This window comes from Aythya fuligula, chromosome 7 (genome assembly GCF_009819795.1).
Source record: "Aythya fuligula isolate bAytFul2 chromosome 7, bAytFul2.pri, whole genome shotgun sequence".
NCBI classification, from domain to species: Eukaryota; Metazoa; Chordata; class Aves; order Anseriformes; family Anatidae; genus Aythya; species Aythya fuligula.
Genome location: NC_045565.1, coordinates 35088991 through 35105684, shown reverse-complemented (window position 1 = coordinate 35105684; position 16694 = coordinate 35088991). Strand labels below are relative to the sequence as shown.

The following is a 16694-nucleotide window of genomic DNA, read 5'->3' as shown; positions in this document are numbered from 1 at the left end:
TTAGTTCTGCACCGCTGCCTTTTGCAACTCACAGTAGATCAAAGCACGCTCTCTCTGTCTAGAGAAGTGTATATATACCTGTAATTCACGGGGAAAATCACAATAGGAGAACAAGCCTGTATTTTGAGTTGTCTCAGTCAGCAAGGCTCTTAATACGCAAATTTTCAGCGTTTTATTGCTCGTTTATCACACTGACCAATTCGCAAGCCTTTTGTGAAGGATGCTAAGTGTTTTGTTGCACTTACAAACCGATCACTTGGTTGGGAAGAGAAAAAGCAGCTCAGTATTAATACAGCAGTGTAACACTACTCCGCATTGCATCCCTCTGACTGCGGAGTTTAACACCATGCTTCGACTGGAAAACTGCTCTCTGCAAATGTACACGTATCCTTGAGCTAGGGCCACACCACTGAAATGTACCCCAGATTCCTGGGTGTTGCCTGGGGCACACCAAATTTCCCTCACAGCCACAAGCCCCTCTGCAAAGTTATCCCCGACTTCATTGTACACTCATCACTCTGGAGACGCCTGTTGATGCAAGCCTTCCCTAGAGGAATATCATAAAGTATTGATTCAACCATTTTCTGCAGGTCAGTCAATCTTAACAGTGACTCCTTCTTCCCAGATAATGAATGCTTTTTGTCTGGTAAAACCCAAGAGATTAATAAACGTTTTTAAAATTTCTTATTAACGTTTTTCTTACTTAATGCACCACAAACATTTTTACTGCCTGACGCTTGATCAAAGATGCCACACGTACGTTACTCTGCGTGTACTCCCGACACCACAATAACTCTTGTTTTTTCCACATCACATCTCTTTAGCATCAGTCTCGACCCAAGACCCAGAGCAGCTCGCGCAGCATCGTGCCCGTGCGTCTGTCACTAGCATATGGCTGTGTCAGCTCGCAGAACGGCGCTGCAGGCGCTCCAGGGCAGCTCTGGCTGCTGATGAGCCTGCCACTTTCCTGGGAAAAGCTCAAAGTTGCTTTGGCAAAGGTTGCCTGGCTGGAATTTGGAGGCCAAGCAGTGGGCTAACATACGAGAGCTCATCTCCCAGTTTTGTTTGATGGTCTGCACACAATGGATGCTGAAAAATCCAGTCCTAGCCTGGCAGAAAATGTCTGGGGTGGCTTTCTTTCACCTGCAAAGAATTGATAACTTGTGGCACATTGCAGGATGAACAAATGGTACAAGTATACCTACATTACACCGAGCCAAGCATGAAAAGCCACATGCTTTTGCAGCTTCTTGGGATGACTCAAGAATTTTTATGTCTTCACAAGATCTTTAGGTATTTTGTGGGAAAGGAGGCTTTTTCCAAACGATGACCTGATTACTCAAAGTAAATGTTTTACTTCTTGGGATTTTTGAAAGCCTTTTCCCTCCCCAAATACTTTTTAAGCTTTGGTCTGGGTACCTGATCTTAAGATTTCTGTGAGGGAGAACCACTCTAAGAGAACTTTTTAATGAAATCATCCTGTACTTCTTTTCTTTTAATACACCATACGTATGTATTTTACATGCACCTTTAATTCACCATGCTGACCACGCGAAAGCTGACAAAACCAGCTTAATCACTATTCATTGGATTTATCTAGTGAGCCAGGCTTCAGCATAGGCTTGGGTTTGCTGCTGGTATTTATTATGGCATCTTTGGAGTGAGCTGACATAGTTATAATTTGGAACTCATCTCTTCGACAGGCATTCATGGGAGGAAACCTTCCACCAGCCCCTGGTGTGAGACTACATCTCTCTGTCTACCCTGGAGCATAAGTAACCTTTTTCTTCTGTTTCTTGAACTGCCTTAATCTACTGGAAGCATTCTGCAGGGGTTTGGAGACAGACTCTTTCCAAACTGAAAATCCTGAGCTCTTAAGATAGGTATGAGCAGCGAAGCGGCTAAATAGCTAATGTGTTATTTCCATGTCACGGACTGGCAAATGCCAGTGCCCAGATACTCATGACAGAGATGCAATTCAGATGTGTTAACTCCCCATCCTTATTTGAAAGCTAGTTCAACTCCATAACAATCCTGACATCAGTGGAAAAAAACTTAAAATGTTATTAGATTTGCATCACCAGCACCAGCGAAGTGACGTGTGTTTTAAATTGACAAGGCTAATGAAAATTAATGATAAAAGACTGCATTTAAAGGTATCACGCACACACTTTTGATATCAAATTCATTTTTTGTGACTGTGCTGGAAAATGCACTCTCATGAAAACACAATCACATCTATTTGGCTTCTCTGCTGTATATATATACCCGTCAAGCAAAAATTTCTCTGTTTCTGGTGGTGCTGATTTTTACCCCAATTTATGGATTGGGTAATGTATCTTCATTACCAGTGATACAGACCCTTAAGACCTATACTGGGTATTGTGGAAGAAAAAGCTTCTTTACTAAAATTCTACGATTCCCTATTGGAAATTGAGAATGAAGAACTGATGATCGTTTTATTGAGCTAAAAAAAACAACCAACAACGTTAGGCAAACTGTAAATAACACACTGACATACACTGATCTACTGTCACCACAACGGAGTGAAATTTCCAAAGCAAGACACCAGGCTACAGCCTGTGGAAAAAGGTGGACACTTACTCTTATGAATGTCGGAAAGCCCTGGCCATAGTATCCAACAGCAAAATAATCTGGTTTTGGTCTTATCACTTTCACAATGTTTTCATAGAACTGGGCTTGCTTTCTCTGCAAAATAAACAGGAGGAATGTTAATGATCTAAACTTTAAGCAAATTGCCTATAAATCTTTTATATATAGCTCTGATGTAATGACATGAAAGTCTCACTTGCCCCCTTTTCTTCATTTTTTCTTAGCAGATAAAGATTAATATGTTGAGATACAAGCCCCCAGTGCTTTTAAGCTTATCTTGCTGTACCTCACTATTCCACAACTAATAATGAAATTTTGATGAAGGTCATCAAGGCAACCTGAATTTGTGGTTGCAACACTGCTGATGCTGAAACACTGGAATGGTGAAGTGCACGCTGCTAAAGCTAGTTCTTGATGGTGCTGACTTCTCAGTTTTCAGATGTTATATATCATTACATCTTTCTACTATTTCTTTTCCATATTTACAACTGTTTATTTGCATATGGAAAGCACACGGTTGAGAATTGGAGAAAAATATAACTTTTGAAATAAACACATGCATGTCAGAGACCATCTGCTTTCCAAGTGGAATCCTTCTTTATCTCAAATGATGAAATAATAACAAATGTGCAGCATTAGACGATCTGTTCATTAACTTATTTTTAGTCTATTACTTTTCATAAGAGAATGAATTTGGATTTTCAGACAGGTTTTTTACTGCTCCCGTATGACAGATAACAGTAAATGGCAAGAAGACTACAAAGACCCAGATCTGCCATATACTTCTCAGTTCAGCTGTAGCAAAACTGTTTTGTCATTTGTGAATTGTCTTAGAATCTAATATTTAATATTGCTTGAACAAAAGAGACAATAGGGATAACAGAAGGAAACAAAAAATCCCTTTTAATTTTTATTGTGGAAAAAAAAAATCAAAACCACAAACCTTGCTTGCTAAGGTTATTCAGTAGCACCGGTAAAAAAAGCCTATCAGGTATGCAAGACGTGACTCATGCTGCAGCTTGAATTTTCATCTTTCCCTTACCAGGGATGAATTCCTAATAGATGACATTATTAAAAAAATAGCAGATAAATTCAGTTGTTTGACCTGAGAAGTGGGCAGTTCTGGATTTCCCCTAATACAAGAAGGGGAAACTTCATTTTGATAAGCAAACAGAACCATACCCAGTTTATATCACTGCTTCTCCTGCAATTATGTCCCTTAATGTAAGCTACGACATGGTTGCTCTGGGAGAGAAATGGCAAAAGTCATGTAACTCAGTGTTTTTGACCACCAGCTACAAGGTACGAAGTGCAAATTCAAACTTTTGATGCAAAAAAAGGATGAAGTAAGATAAAGTAAAGTGAGGGCACCTTCGTGGCAAAAGCTGTTCATGTTCCTGTGCGCAAGCATAAAGGAAGGAAACAGAGAATTAAAAACGAGGGTGTCAGAGTATTATCTACTGGTGAATGATTGTACTTGATGCAAGAGAATCATTTTTAGCTCAGGAGCAATCTCTACCTTTGATATTATGCAGAATATTCTCTGTTGAATACAGCACCACAGACAGCAGCGCAGGCAGCAGGCCGAGGAAGACCTCCTTGCCTATAACAGTGCCTACGAAATGCTCTCTACTTATATCCTTTAGCCCCTGGAGTAAAAAGCAATGTGGAAACAGGCTCCAGATCTGCTAGGCAGACAACTACAATCAGCTTGGCACTAAAAATAGTTAAAAAGGCTCAGAAACACAGAAAAATGGGAAACAAATTCAGCTCTGGAGAGCTCTGGGCAGAATGATGGACTGCTCAAAAGCAAAAAACACGTAAAGGACTGAAGCAACCATAAAATTAAGAAGAGTGGTTTTTGGCTTCACTCTTTTGTCCCCAGGAGATGCTCCTGTGGAGATGGCTCCTAGCCAGTCTCAAACTGAGGGCTGGTGTCAGCAGAGAGAGAGGGTGCAACGGCACCTTAGGCAGACTGGGATAAAACCAAAACACAATTAAAAGAAATTAAGGACAGTGTACTCTGCTGAGTGCAAAGGAAAAATGCAACAAAAATCTGAAAATCAAGAATTTTCTGAACCTAACTGGAAAGGTCTACCAACTCCTGTGAAAATGGCTGAGAAGTCAGGAGGGAAAGTGACAGCTGCCATTTATCTTGTTGGAGAAGAGCATGAGAAAAATGGTGCAGGCATAATGAATGGGTAGTGTCAAGGCAAAAATAACTGACTCTAGACATGAATGCTTGTGGATTATTCATACCTAAAAAAGGAACGTGGATGTGGAAAGACACTTGAACTAGAAAGGAATTTTTTTTTCATGTTCCTATTTATATTTAAATTCCAAATTTCCTTTTATACTCCAGATAAATCAGCTTAACATGACCGCAACATTTTTTTCAGATAAAAATTAATAATAAAAGCCTTTTTCAGGCCAGTAGTAGCCAGATAATCAACATTTGTCTAAAAAAGCCAAAGCAGGCATCTATTTTGGCATTTGACAAGAAAGATTTTCAATATTACTTTAAATACTTAAAAAATATATTCTGGAAAATATGTCTATGTTATTTAACAAACCTACCAGCAGTTCACTGAGTTGTTCATAATCAAACATTTCATTTTCGTACTGTTCTGCAAGTTCTTTACCCAAGGCAATGGCCTCTTCCCACATCTGTCGAAAAAAAAATCACAGAACAACAAAGAACCTGAATTACATACCTTGGTTAAACAACGAAATTGGGATAAAATAAATCTTAATAAAAGACAACACAATGCATTGTGTCACATGCTCGAAAACACTGCATCAGATGTGCCAAATAGCTGTGACAGCATTACCCATATGTCTCTCTTTAATGCAAATCAAGTAAAATGTTCCTATCACTTCAGAAATAAAATGATTCCTGCTAGCCCAACTAGATACCCAGTAATGTGCAAACACGGCCTGCCCACAAAGCCACCCAGAACCTCGGGCTTCTTATAAATGTTGTTGGTTGATTATAGTTCATAATCACCTCTTTCTCTCCCTCTAATATCTATAATCTATATTAGACAGGACAGGCAATTTGCAGATATTGCTTTGAACAATTATTCACCATATTTCCATTGGTTCTTTTCCTTCCCTTATTCTTCAACCATGAAATTCAGCAACCGCCTCAACTGACCCAAACTAATTTAACAATATCCTTCAGCTCTTCAGAAGCCAACAATCTCAATGAGCAGTAGCAAGAATGCTTTTAAATGTGTATTTTTAATTTTTTCTACTGTAAATGTAAAGAACCACTCAACCCAAAATGCTTAAATTAGCACACCAGGACACCTAAGATCAAACCTGATAATCTGCCTCTGCTGTTGAAATTTGGCTGGCACTGCTGACCTTACTTTATAAAAAAAAAAAAAAAAAAAAAGGGAGTTGGAACGAGTCATAAATCAATTTGCTCCATATTAGCCTTTGTCTTAACTTACATCCCTGTCCACATCACCTATTCTCCTCTCAGCACCAGGCCACACGTTCCTTGCCCTGGTGAAACATGGAAACAGCCGCAGCTCCAAAGTGCAGTAGGATGAAAGAGGATTGAGCAAAAGGGCTGAAATGTTTCCTTCCCGTTGCTCCCAAAGACATCTGCCGCACAGGGAGGAAGAGTTTCAGATGGAGCCCCACAACCCAGCGATGATGGGAGCTGGGTGCTGGGGACAGAGGAGGGACATGGCACTGCTGGGGAAACTTTCACACGGGACACACTCCTGCACCTGTCCTGTCTGCTTTAACTCACTGCACCAAGGACAAACAGCTTACCCCACAAAACCACTGCAAACCAAATACCCCCAAAACACGCGGATGGGAGAAATCCTCCCATCAAAGCCCCAGATAAACACTGGTGAATTTTGTTTCTTTGTCTTCTGATTTGCAAGCCAAAATTGCATTTATTAGTGTTTCAGGAAGCTTTAAAAACTTTCAGGAAAATGCTTTAGTTCTGTAGATGCTGAGACTTTAAAACCAGGAGCAAACCCTTACAAATGGACAAGATGCACAGAGTTACTGCGCACTGCCAGCACCACCTGCTGCATGTTGGCTCAGGTGTCCACAGCTCCTCCTGGCTTTGTGGCACAAACCCCAGACTGAGAGCTACAGTATATGTATATATATATTTATTTTTCCCCCTAGGAAGTGGCAATTTGGAGACCAGGCAGGCCGCACACTCAGCAAGTCTTCCACCAGGAGCAACAGGCCGCTGCTGCAAAGGCAAGACATGGAGCAGGCCCCAGCTGTTTGCTCTTTCTTCCTCCCTACCCCTCGCTGGAAAATAAGGAGCCTGCTCTCAAAGGGAGGCATCTGTCCTGCAAACCAGAGGACGGATTGAAAACCTGCCCCGGCAGAATAAGAGAGTGAAGGGATGGAAAGCGGCAGCCCAAAGAGCTGCTGACAGCAGAGATGAGGAGCCTCAAAGAAAAGCTCTGTGTAGTAACAGGAACAACAGGTATGGGACGTGGCAGGCTCTCAAAGCAGGGGAGAAATATGGGCTAGACTCCTCACAAGAAGCTGCTGGTATGTCTGGAAAGAAGGTTTTGAATCCTAAAGAGAAAAAAAGACAGACACCTTCCGTCAAATGGGATGCTGGGGCAAGCAGGGTCTGAGAGGTGATAAACTTGGCCTTGTGATTGACACAACATTTAACCCCTTCTCTGACTTTTTTTCTCATTTCTACAGCAACATTCACAGTATTGTTTATCTAAGGAAGAGGACTGGAATAAGCACGAGTTAATTAACGTTTGTAAAGTGCCTTGAAGAGGAAAACAACATTGGAATGACTGATTACGATCACCATAACGAGGGACCCACATCTGCAGGAAATCATGAGGCAGTTCCTACACTCTGCAACACAAGTTTTGCGAATGGCAAGCACACGATGTTTTTATCCCCGCTATGTATCTAATGCAGAATGATGATACAGAGTGTATTTTTATCTCTAAACAAAAATTACCATGAGCTAAATAGTACAGGCATATTTACAGACAATGGAGTGAGTGTGCTCTCATGTACTAGGCTGGGCTAATTTTGACTCCAAGGAGCAACATACTCCTGATTTATAGAAACTAAACAAATATTTGGTTGGTAGGTAAGTCAGCAAGTGAAACCTTTCAAAACCACTTAACCTTTCTTCATTTTGAATGCTGTCTTCTTAACTTCAGTCATCCGTAGCTACTTCTGCACATTTTCACTTCAAAGAAAACAGCATTACCGTCATTCTCCTTGCCTTGGTTCTCTGCTTGCTCCAGATTCAACCAGCCACTCTCCAAAACTGAAGCACTTCTACTCTATTTCCTATTGTGAAAATATTTATAGACCATCTCAGGCAAACAGCTTTGTAGCTGAACAAGATTTGAAGTAAATGGAAATCTAAATAATTTTAGATTTACATGAACATTGTAAACAAACTCATTCAGTTCTTCTAATGAATCCTGAATAAGCACAGACCTTGCAACGCATTTCCAAAGCACATTTGGCAACTGAAAGCCTTGCTTTGGTCCTAATGCTGCATGGAAAACTAATTGCACCTACCTTATTTTTGTCTTTTTTTTTTTTTTTTTCCCCCCAATCCTTGTCAGACAAGTCTGCAGCCACTCCAGAGCAGGGGCTGTGTTTCTATGGCACTTACCAGGAAGCGCCTCCGCAGCCCCATCACACCCCTCTGAGTCTGTACTACTGAATACAAACATGAGAAATGAGTTTCATAAATGGCACAGACCCGAGAGCCTAAAAAATGAATCCTTAAATTAATTATGATATAGTTTATCTCCAACATATGTGCAGCAGTCCCACAGTCCTCGCGTTCTTCGATTTTAATAACCACTTCCTTAAGTGTAAGCAGAGATGAATAGGAATAAAATGGGCATTATGAACAACATTTGTTTCTGACTTAAACTACTGGAATTACTCAAAAAAATCTTTAAAAGTCAGTTTACTATTTATACTACACTTCTTTTGTCACATTACTTTAATGGAATACTTTCTGGGATAGCTAAGAGGTAAACGCACTCTCTTTCTATTCTACGGCAGATGCGTGGTAAAACTGCCCAGCTTTGGGAAAAGATTCTTTCAGGTTTTGCCAGTGTCTGAACTGGCACCCCTCCAGCCACGTAATTTGTCTTAGTGAACAGGACTTACTTTTTGTTGCTCCTGCCTCTTAAAAACCCCACTCTCTTCCTGCATCTCTATTCTGAAATCCAATTGTCCAGCTCAATCCACCGAAGGAATGGCAAGGAGTTGTATTATAAGACTCAATTTGTAAAATGTCAAGTGTCCTGAACTCCTGAGGTCCATGAGTCAATTAACCACTGGCTTTTCTCCCCATTGTTTGCGCAGCTGGACTACAATACCTGCAATGTGGCTGAAAATAAAACTAAATCCAGTATTTTTCTCAACATTACAGCAGCAGCAGGAACTGTGCATTTAAAACACCCTCTGAAAAAATTCTGTTTTGTACAGAGCAAATTTATTCAGGTGAGGGCAGCATGGCTGTAGCAAAGGATTCTGATAAATGAAAACTATACTCCTGAAGGTCAGTAACTCCCCATCTGCTGCCTCACAGATTTCCTGCATTGGAATTTTTCCCAGCTTTGCCCAGGACATGGCAGGTCTTCTGGAGGAATGAGCTGTGCAGGGAGCTACTACACAGGATTTGTATGATGTGCAACTCATTAATGCAAGAAACAGTTTCTCTGGATAGTGTACCAAAGAGAGAGGTTTACAGTAGTGGAAGGAAAATACTTCTTTTATACTAAAGGTGTACAAAAAATGTGCATAGCCTAAATTAAGTTGCGCAGACACATGTTGCAAATTTTTATGGGAAAGACTTTGAGGATTCAAGAGGAGATCTTCTTTTGGGAGAACTAGCAATTTAATTTATTTTTGAAGTGCAGATTGTTTGTTGTCCAGCATCCAATTTAGATTTTGAGGTTCTGTAACAGCAGCAAAGGAGGATCTTAGTACACTTCTTAGCTCCTGCTGAGCTAACCGTCAATAAAAATGAAATAGTCTAGTATATTATCATGCAATATTCTCAAGTATGAGGGATGTTCCCAACACTGTTTATATTTTAGATGGCATGAAGTAACCATCATGAAGGCTTAACATTTTAAATATGGTATTAAAACAGCATTTCTCCACTCCTAGCGTAGCATTCAACAGGTGTAAGATATACCCATTCTGGTGACTCTTTGAACAACTTTGCTCTGAACAACTTTGTTCTGAAACCTGCTCCTTTCCTTCACAGGTTTCTGTAAGGGTTTACCATCTGAAATGGGTACAAGCTGGACACAAGCCTCACACTGATTTTTGGCAAAGAGGTGAATTTCACTGCTATCCTGTTAGATGGAAAAAAGGCATTCATTGCCATCCTACGAACTGGAAAAAGACATTTAAAGGCAAAGCATTGCACTTACTTGGATGTTTCAAATACTTTGTGTTTTCTGGCTCCCGTAAAACAGCAAAAGTGTTTTTTGTTGTTGTTGTTTTTTGTTTGTTTGTTTGTTTGTTTGTTTTGAGGTGGTAAGGGGACAGGAAGGTTGGAGGAGTGGAAATGAGTGTGAGCAGTGTGCATTTATTTATTTTTTTTTCTCTACAGGACCAACGCTTTCAATTTATGAAGGAGCAGTAGAAAACATTTACTGATTTATAGACTGCGGCATCCACTGGCAAACCTGAAACACGTTGCAGTTCGTAGATTTTGCCGTGCAGGGATAAGCAAGCTGCTGCTTCCTTTATGGCTACAGAGACCATATAAGCCTGTTTAAAAATGAAATCTTATCTTTGTCAACGACAACGGAGCGTTTCTTGGCATCAGAAGTACATTAGCATTGACTAACATCAACCACTCCACACAGAAAAAAATTCACCCCTTTTCCTCTTCTCTTTATTACTGCCTCTATTTCTCCTTCTCACTGTGATATACTCTAGCCTAGCAATTTTCAGCAAAGTCCCTGGATTAAGGGCTTTATTGAAAATTACAAGACTTCAGGAAAACACAGAAAGAGCAAACACTTCAGAGCAGTTCAAAGGATAGGTTAGACCGCAGTGATAAGAGTGAAGATAAAGCTTTTAAGGGCAAAAGCCAAGAGAGATGAAAATGAGACTGGAAAGTGCAAAACAGTAAAGGAGAATAAACCAGCAGAGAGGAAAAAATATATACATGTCCTAGGAAAACCCAGAAGTAGCAACTTTTACTTTTGGAAAGAAGGGGCTTGGTAAAATAATGATGGGTATTACTGATAAGGAATCAGATCCAAGAAGTTGAAGAACAGAAACTGTACCTGACAGCATTAATCACTGGAAGTTAAGGGTATACTGAATCTTTATAGAAGACTGTGTTCAAGACCAAAAGTCAAAGTAAAATAAGAAAGCAAGCATGCTAATCTATTAAAAAACAGAAATCAAAATGAGCGCTCTGACAAGGGTCTCAAACCACAAATAACAGGGATACTTGTGGCGAAGGCTAGTATTTTGTCCTCAGACAAATGGCATTCAGTGCAAGCCCCAATTCAGCCCTATTAAATTGCAAATTTCTCAGGCACTTCTGGTCTAGAAGTGGTACGTTTCTGTGTCTGGTGAATACAGAAGATTACGCCTTCCTCTGAATTCACCTCACCCTGCATGCTAATACTTAAGGAGCAAGTTTCATGGGTGTTCTGCACTCGAGAAGTGCCTCGAGCTTTCCTCTTGGGAAATTACCCTGGTAAGAGAATGATTGTTGATCTTGATTGTTGAGAGGCTGAACTATACATCAGCCTTTCCAAAATACTGCCGAATTTTTAAGACCAAGCATTGCCTTTTGAGAAATCCCTTTCCCCCATCTCCTCTAGACTATGTGTTTCTAACCACAGTTACTTCTCAAGTCAGCCTGGCAGGCTGGAGTGAAAGAGTGCTCACAACTTTAAAATCAAACTATTAAGCTCTGTAAAAGCCTGGCAGTAGTTCTACAGCTGTCCAGGGTCAAAGGACCTTCTGTGGGCATCTCTTCTTAACTTCATGGGAAGAGAAAGCAAAGTGGTAGCATCAACAGAGGAAACTGCCAGGCAGAGGCACAGATTACAATTATGGTTAAAAAAAAGAAAAGAAAAAAAAAAAAAAAGATAAAACAAATTGGTTAGTTTACATAAATACTGTTTCAGAGGTGTTACTGATCATGGAGTCATGATGCCATTAAAGTAACCTGGAGTAAGCTTGCAAGCTGCAAAGGTAAATGCAAGAGGTTCGTTTACCCTGATGTTGTAACATCCCAAGTGAGAGGATTACCTTAATTCTACCATGGCAACCTTCCACTTGAAAATTTATTTAAGATTTTCATATTCTCAGCATATATTGATTTTTTTTTTCCTTTTTGTTGACTAATACAAAAATTTAACCCAACTTGGGTGACCAAAAAACGAGATAGGAAATGTCTGTAAATGGCAAGAGTGCTTTGAAAATGAATCCTCTGCTCACAAAAATAAATTAAGCAGGAATCCTATGGCCTGAGCTAGGCAAAGAAATAAGTGATCACAGTGGTCCCCTCAGTATGACACTCCACCAATAAACTTTAAATAATGAAGATTCAGTTGTTTAACTGTGAGGAAAAGGAGTAGACAGAGAATTTTCACCGCTGTTTCTTTCATTTCTGGTTGTGAAGCCTGAAAAAAATTAAGAATGGTTATTCAGTCTGACAAAGGTCTCTCAAGCGTGGATGCCGTGCTGTGTAGTGTGGAACAGGCTGAAAAGCAAGCAGCAGGTATTTTGTCTTCTGTTTATATAAACAGCTCATTAGAGCTGTCGGCAGAACTGGGTGGCTACAACTTTAAGGCAGGCTGTTTGCAACGCAGATGTAAAGGGCGCTGCAGCTTTTAATTTGCAGCCGAAATGCATTGGCCTGGTGTTGGGAAGAACAATTCCCATGGACTGTATACTAGCACCATAAAAAAGTAACTGCGAACCCATAAACACGTAAAATAACCAAATAAAAACAGGCGGCTTCTGCCTTTTCCTTTCCAGAGGGGAATGTAATATTAAAATAGAGTTTTAAATCAAATCCAACCCTAATTCTAACTAGGTTCTCCTTAGCAGCTGCTGAAGGGTCAGTAGAAATTTCTGGGAAGTGGGAGCGTGTTGGGGGCTGGATGCTACTCACTGCTTAAGCACAAAGGACAACTGCTCACCGGGCCCAGCCGCACGCGGAGCCTGCCTCTATCACAATCTAGAATTACAATTTTTTAGCGTCACTTATTAACAACTTTTAACTATTACATTAAGATAAGGTGTAAGGTTTGACCTTTTAAGCAGTTTCTATCAAAACACTGATCCGACTCTGCTAAAAGCCTGCTTGCATAACGTGTTGGATAATTCTCTAATTCTCCCTGACAATAACATTTCTGTCTGCACTACGTTTATGCAACAAAAATTGCTTTTAGATAAATGAGCCCCTACTGGTGTTAAACTACTACAAAAAAACAAGGTTGTGTATCCGAAATATCCCGATGAAGAGATGTTCACCTCTGTATTTAAGCATTGTAGGCATGCACTTTCCCAGCTCTGCTATGTCCCCACGTTTTGCTGACTCCTGAGCTGAAAACCATCAGCTCTGTACAGGTGATACCTGCACCCACCCCTTCAGATGCAAATCCCTCTCAGAAAACCAGGAGCAATGACAGGGAAGTGTTCTCGTTCTCTCCACTACCCTCCTATGGTACGAACCACACAGACATCCGTTCTCTGATAGATTTTTTTGTGTGTGTACACAAGAAAAACCAAGGGAGCTGAAGGACTGCGTTACCTACTGTAATTGCCAGAAAAAGTAAATCCTGCAAATTCCATGCATCACTTCTCTTTTATCTTCTCTGTGGCACCATACACGCATACGTTTACCCTTAACACAGCAGTTATAAATATACCATTGATTTTTTTTTTTTACTACTTTTTTTTTTTTTTTTTTTAGTATTATTATCTTCAAATACTGGCAGAGTGTTTAAATAAAACACTCCAAATAATAACTTACACCAAGTTTAAAGCTCCCTGAAGGTCACTTGATGCAAACAATGTTTATTAGTCAACTTATAAGTTAGACAGAAAAGCAATGAAACATATTTGGAGGACTTTTTTTCTTCCCTTTTTACCTTGCCCTTGTCAAAGTAATGGATAATTTCTTGATAGAGCTGCTCTTTCAGCTGTCCTTGAGTAGCAGCCTGGTATCCATCCCGCTGGGTAAGATGTGCTGCACATGCTTCTTCTGACCACTACATCATAGAGACAGACAGATGGAACAAGTGAAAACAAGTCAAAAGTTACGGACTGTGTCAGTAAAATTAGGCTGTATAAAATAGAAACTTTTGATTTAAAGAAACGATTCACAACCAAGGCACTAACAAAGATTTCATTGCCGCTGTGTAACGATTCCTCCGGCACAAGGACCATTTATTAGAATGCCGTAATGGGAAGCTAATTACAGATATCAGATGGAAGGAAGCTTCTTGAGGTGGCTTCCTCTCCTCAGTGAGTTTGATGAGGCTGACTTTGCCTTGTTGATGGGTACAACCTGCTGGCTGCATGACAAACACTGGCAGGTTTATGTTGAGAGAAGCCCTGAAGCCAAGACACATCAGCACAAATGGAAGGGACTGGAGGCATAGACGGATATTAATGAACTAAAATTCACTGAGAATGTTTAGAGGCATGCAAAAGTACAACTAACTTTATACAGCCTGTTTGCAAACAGTTGCTCCTGCTTTTCAAGCAACTGCCCAACAGACGAGGAGCAAGGCAAAGACATTACAGGGATTTCTCCCTAGATTTGAGAGGACCACATAATTCCCTACGGCTTTTACACCTGCATATCTTACATCTGCGTAAGGGACAGATGCAACTAAAACCTCTGGACTCCACTACTCATACCATATCTTCTTCCTTTCCCTTCCCTCCTCCCACTAATATTCCCTAGGACCTATCTGCAGATGAGACAATACTGGAGCCTTTTCCCTTGACAGGAAACTAATACTATATCCTACCTTTCCACAGCTATCTATTTTCATGAGGCTAGCAGGAAATTAATGCCTTAGAGACTCGCAAAACTCTATCAAACCAAATCAAAAACCTCCATTAAATCAAATAAAATGTCTCATAGATTGAAAAAGAGACAGGGACAGGTGCTTCAATATAGCTTTTGCCTTAAGAAACCAAGTTTAAAATAAATACAGAACTGTTCGCTTTCATCTCTGAAAATCAAAGTTGCTATAGAAAGAGGACTGCCTACAAAAATAAAATGGTATAACTTTCAGAAAAGAAGAGATCCGTACAAAGATCATCAACTCACAGATTTATTCATAGAATTGCTGTTACATCACCTAGTTTTACCTCCTCTATATTATTAAATTTCATCCAGTTATTTCAGATTTGGCCAAAATGTTTGTGTTTAACTTAAGCACAGCTCATGTTTTGTTACAGGATATCTTACAAAAGCACATAATGACATTGTCTGGAGATGAGAGGGACTGAGGATTACACCCCAATCCCTGGTAATGTGTTTCAGTGGGTACTGACTACCTGATGTAGATACGTCTGACTGCAGCTTTGAACTCTTAGTTCCTATAATCTTTTCCTTAAACGGCCACAGGAGGCTCTTTAATATCATTTTCTTCCCCTTAAGACAGTCATTTGATGCAAATCAAGCTGAGCTCTTTTTGACAGGCCAGCCAGAGAGCACTTCACATTTCTCATTGACAGAACCTTTCTTCATTTCTCTTATTATGGCTCTCTTAAAGCCTTTCCTTTTATTTAATCCTTCCTAAAACCATGCAACTCTTCACTGCATTGACAGTACAGCTTTGTACTGCAAAGCCATGTCAATGAAGGAGACAAATTTCATGGAGTCTCCAATGCAATGGTACTTTTCTCAGCATGCTTCTGTTAGTTTTGAGTATCTTAATTTTGACTAAAAATTACAAATTTTTTATTTTATTTCATAAAAACTCTCTTTTCCAAAGTTTTTTTTTCACCAGCTCGCAGCAATATGGAGAAAATTATGGTGGCTCTCTCTCCAGAGACATCCTTCTTGCAAATTTAAAGGTGAAGTTCTAGAAAGCTCTCATTCTTGACCTAAATGTGATCCCATTAAAATCAACATGATGTAACATACGCCAATGAGGAGTGTCATTGAAAATCATGTCCTCAAGGCTTGAAATAAAAGCTCAATTGCTTAAAATTACACACACCACAATACTGCTGCTTTTTAAGCGACACTGAACTCCTCCATCCACTGCTAACTCCTGGAAGGAACAGGATATTACATTAGATATATCAATACACTTCTACAATAAAGAATTTCTAAACCATAATGTAAGTCTATTTATAAACAAACATCTGCTTCGTGATAAAAACCTACAATAAATATTACCCTTACATTTGCCATCTTCTATTGATTTGTAGTATAATAAAAGAAAACTGGATATTTATTTCCAGTAAATTAAAGGAGTATATTAAGATGCTCATCCAGTCTCTCAAGACACTCTGTAAGAAAAAAATGAAATTGGCTAATCTCTAATTTAAAATCATACGAAGCATATTGACTAACGATTTCAAGACATAAAGGGTAGAAGTTAGAATGACGTTTTATGGCATTGTTCGTTCCATCATTTTTCTGGAAAGTGCAGCACCTGGGGAAGGCAATGCTTTATCTTGTCTAAAAGGCTCATTCATGTAATGCCTGATAAGCAAGTATTACACAATTTGGCAGTCATGTTTTACGTCCCTAGCAGGAACAAGAGGGATCTTTATAGCCACAGACTCAGCCAGTTACTCGCTCCAACTTCTACCCACAGGCAAGCGGCTGCACCAGTCTGCGTGACTGAAGGTGTCAAAGCCTTCTCCTCAGATCTTTAGCTCTCTGAGACGTGTCTCAGAACAGAAAATTTCATTACCAGAGAAGTAACTGCATCCAGCAGGCCGTGTCCAACAATTGCCCTCGCTTTGAATAATGCATAAAGCTATTGGTACAGTGGTTTTACACTCCAGATGAATTTTACTGTTGTTTTCTTTGAGCAATAACCCTATATTTATTTTAAAATGCA

The 16694-nt window shown here is 39.8% G+C and overlaps 1 protein-coding gene across 2 annotated transcripts in view; it reads right to left on the bottom strand.

Annotated features, from left to right (window-relative positions):
• The window catches only part of DOCK1 (dedicator of cytokinesis 1), a 257844-nt gene that overhangs the window by 39530 nt on the left and 201620 nt on the right, over window positions 1–16694 (bottom strand). For both annotated transcript variants that reach the window (XM_032190845.1, XM_032190846.1), the window contains exons 38-40: window positions 13749–13868; window positions 5191–5280; window positions 2605–2709 (exon numbers count right to left, since the gene is read on the bottom strand). In XM_032190845.1, the coding sequence (XP_032046736.1) occupies window positions 2605–2709; window positions 5191–5280; window positions 13749–13868 (315 nt within the window). The remainder of the gene's footprint in view (window positions 1–2604; window positions 2710–5190; window positions 5281–13748; window positions 13869–16694) is intronic.